Below are 1,788 nucleotides of genomic sequence, written 5' to 3'. Positions count from 1 at the left end.
AAAAAGAGAGAGACTATGGAACCCATTAGTTGCTTCCATCTCATCCTGATTTGAAAAGGCAAAAATATAGCACCCTAATTATTCTGCTGATAGTGACAATCTAAAGCATTGATGGTTTTTACTCTTTGGGAAAACCTGGTCCAGAAATCTATTAGCATGTGAACCTTAAAAATAAAATTAGTTCAGGGCCAGCCAGTGGTGTGGTTAAGGCAGCTGGATCCCAGAAGGCTCACGGTATGGTTCAAGTCCCAGACCTGGCGTCTTGAAAAACATGCCAAATGTGTCCAAAATCCCGAGAGGAGAATGAAGGAGAAGGGATTGTGATGTGACCATCCTCTCTGGAGGTGCTTTTGCACTTTCCCTGTTTCTCTGTCTCTCTCTAACAAATGTACATCCCCAGTAGCAAATTAAAATATACATACATATATCTGTGTGTGTGTGTGTGTGTGTGTGTGTGTGTGTATTAAATAAATAAATACAATTAGTTTGTATAAAATTGTCATATCTGTAGAATTGTTCACATATCTACTTTAAAATGACCATTTAAAATATCATTAATTTCTGAAAAAGAGCTATATTGGCCAGTTATATTTTAGGAATTATCAAAAAGTTCAGTAATGAATATTCTAGAAATGTAAATCATTTGCTTTATCATGTAGCAGTTTTAGAAGACTTAATTCTAATAAAGATGATGCTTTTCTTGTTTTGTTTTTTGTTTTTTGTTTTTTTTTTTTACATTCTGGCCTTGCTATTTTATACTTACTGGCTAATATCTCTGATTATTTTGCCTTTATGTAGTTTGAAATGCTCACTGGTACATTACCTTTCCAAGGAAAAGATCGAAAAGAAACAATGACTATGATTCTTAAGTAAGTATTCCCTAATGGAGATGTTTTGATGAGATTTTAAAATAAATCGTTTAAACTAAACAATGAGATTTCAGAGTATTGGCTTAGTATAAGAAATAACTTGTCAGCCCCATACCCTGGTGCTTAAGGGAAGCCAGAGCCACAGTTTGAATCCCAGCCCCAGCTGCAGCTTGAGAAACATGCCAGGTGTGTGTGCATCCATGTCCAAAATTCCAGATGGATGGAGAAATTGAGGAGAGGGGACTATAGTGTGACCATGACCCATTGGGGAGTGCTTTCTCCATCTCGTTCTCTTTCTGATGAACACATATACCCTCTAAAAATTTTAAAAATAAAAATAAAAAAGAAAGAAATTTATCAATATTATATGATTTAAATATATACAAACTGGTAGACTTAAAGTACTCATATTATCTTCATGTTAATGGTGAAATATTGAGAGCTTTGCCTTTGAGGTTTGAAATATGACAAGTGTGCCCATCATTCCACTTCTGTCCATGTTGTCCTGGAGGTCTTAGCCAATATGGTAAGGCAAGCAAAAAACAAAACAAAAAAAAAGGTATAGGGTTTCATTTAATTTAATTTGGGGGTGGGTATTTTATAACTTTATTTGAAAATCAGCAGTTTAGTTCTCATCCACATTGACTATGAAAGTGGTAAAAGGTACATAGGTCACCGGAGTGGAGAGCTCGTTGGGTGAATCTTTATCCTCATTACTTTTTCTGAACAACCACACATGAATACAGTATGGAATGTTCCTTATTCCTTCGGCCCAGACAGCTTTGTTCATCCTAGTATCAAAGCGCATATCTGGAGTCCCCATCTCCTTGATGGCAAATTTCTGGGTCTTTTTTGAGTGCCCAAGGGCCACATTTCTTTTCTTTTTTTTTTTTTTTTTTTTTTTTTTTTGGGGGGTTTT

At 35.5% G+C, this 1,788-nt stretch overlaps 1 protein-coding gene across 1 annotated transcript in view; it reads left to right on the top strand.

The window, feature by feature from the left end:
• RPS6KA3 (ribosomal protein S6 kinase A3) overlaps window positions 1–1,788 on the top strand; it is a gene marked incomplete at its 5' end in the record, with an annotated part of 109,222 nt that overhangs the window by 65,763 nt on the left and 41,671 nt on the right. Inside the window, 1 exon segment of the mRNA XM_014587118.2 lies at window positions 799–869. Within this exon segment, the coding sequence (XP_014442604.1) occupies window positions 799–869 (71 nt within the window).

This window comes from Tupaia chinensis, unplaced genomic scaffold (assembly GCF_000334495.1).
Source record: "Tupaia chinensis unplaced genomic scaffold, TupChi_1.0 Scaffold000184_1, whole genome shotgun sequence".
NCBI lineage: Eukaryota > Metazoa > Chordata > Mammalia > Scandentia > Tupaiidae > Tupaia > Tupaia belangeri.
Note: the sequence above shows the minus strand (reverse complement) of the source record. Positions and strands in the feature narration are given on the sequence as shown.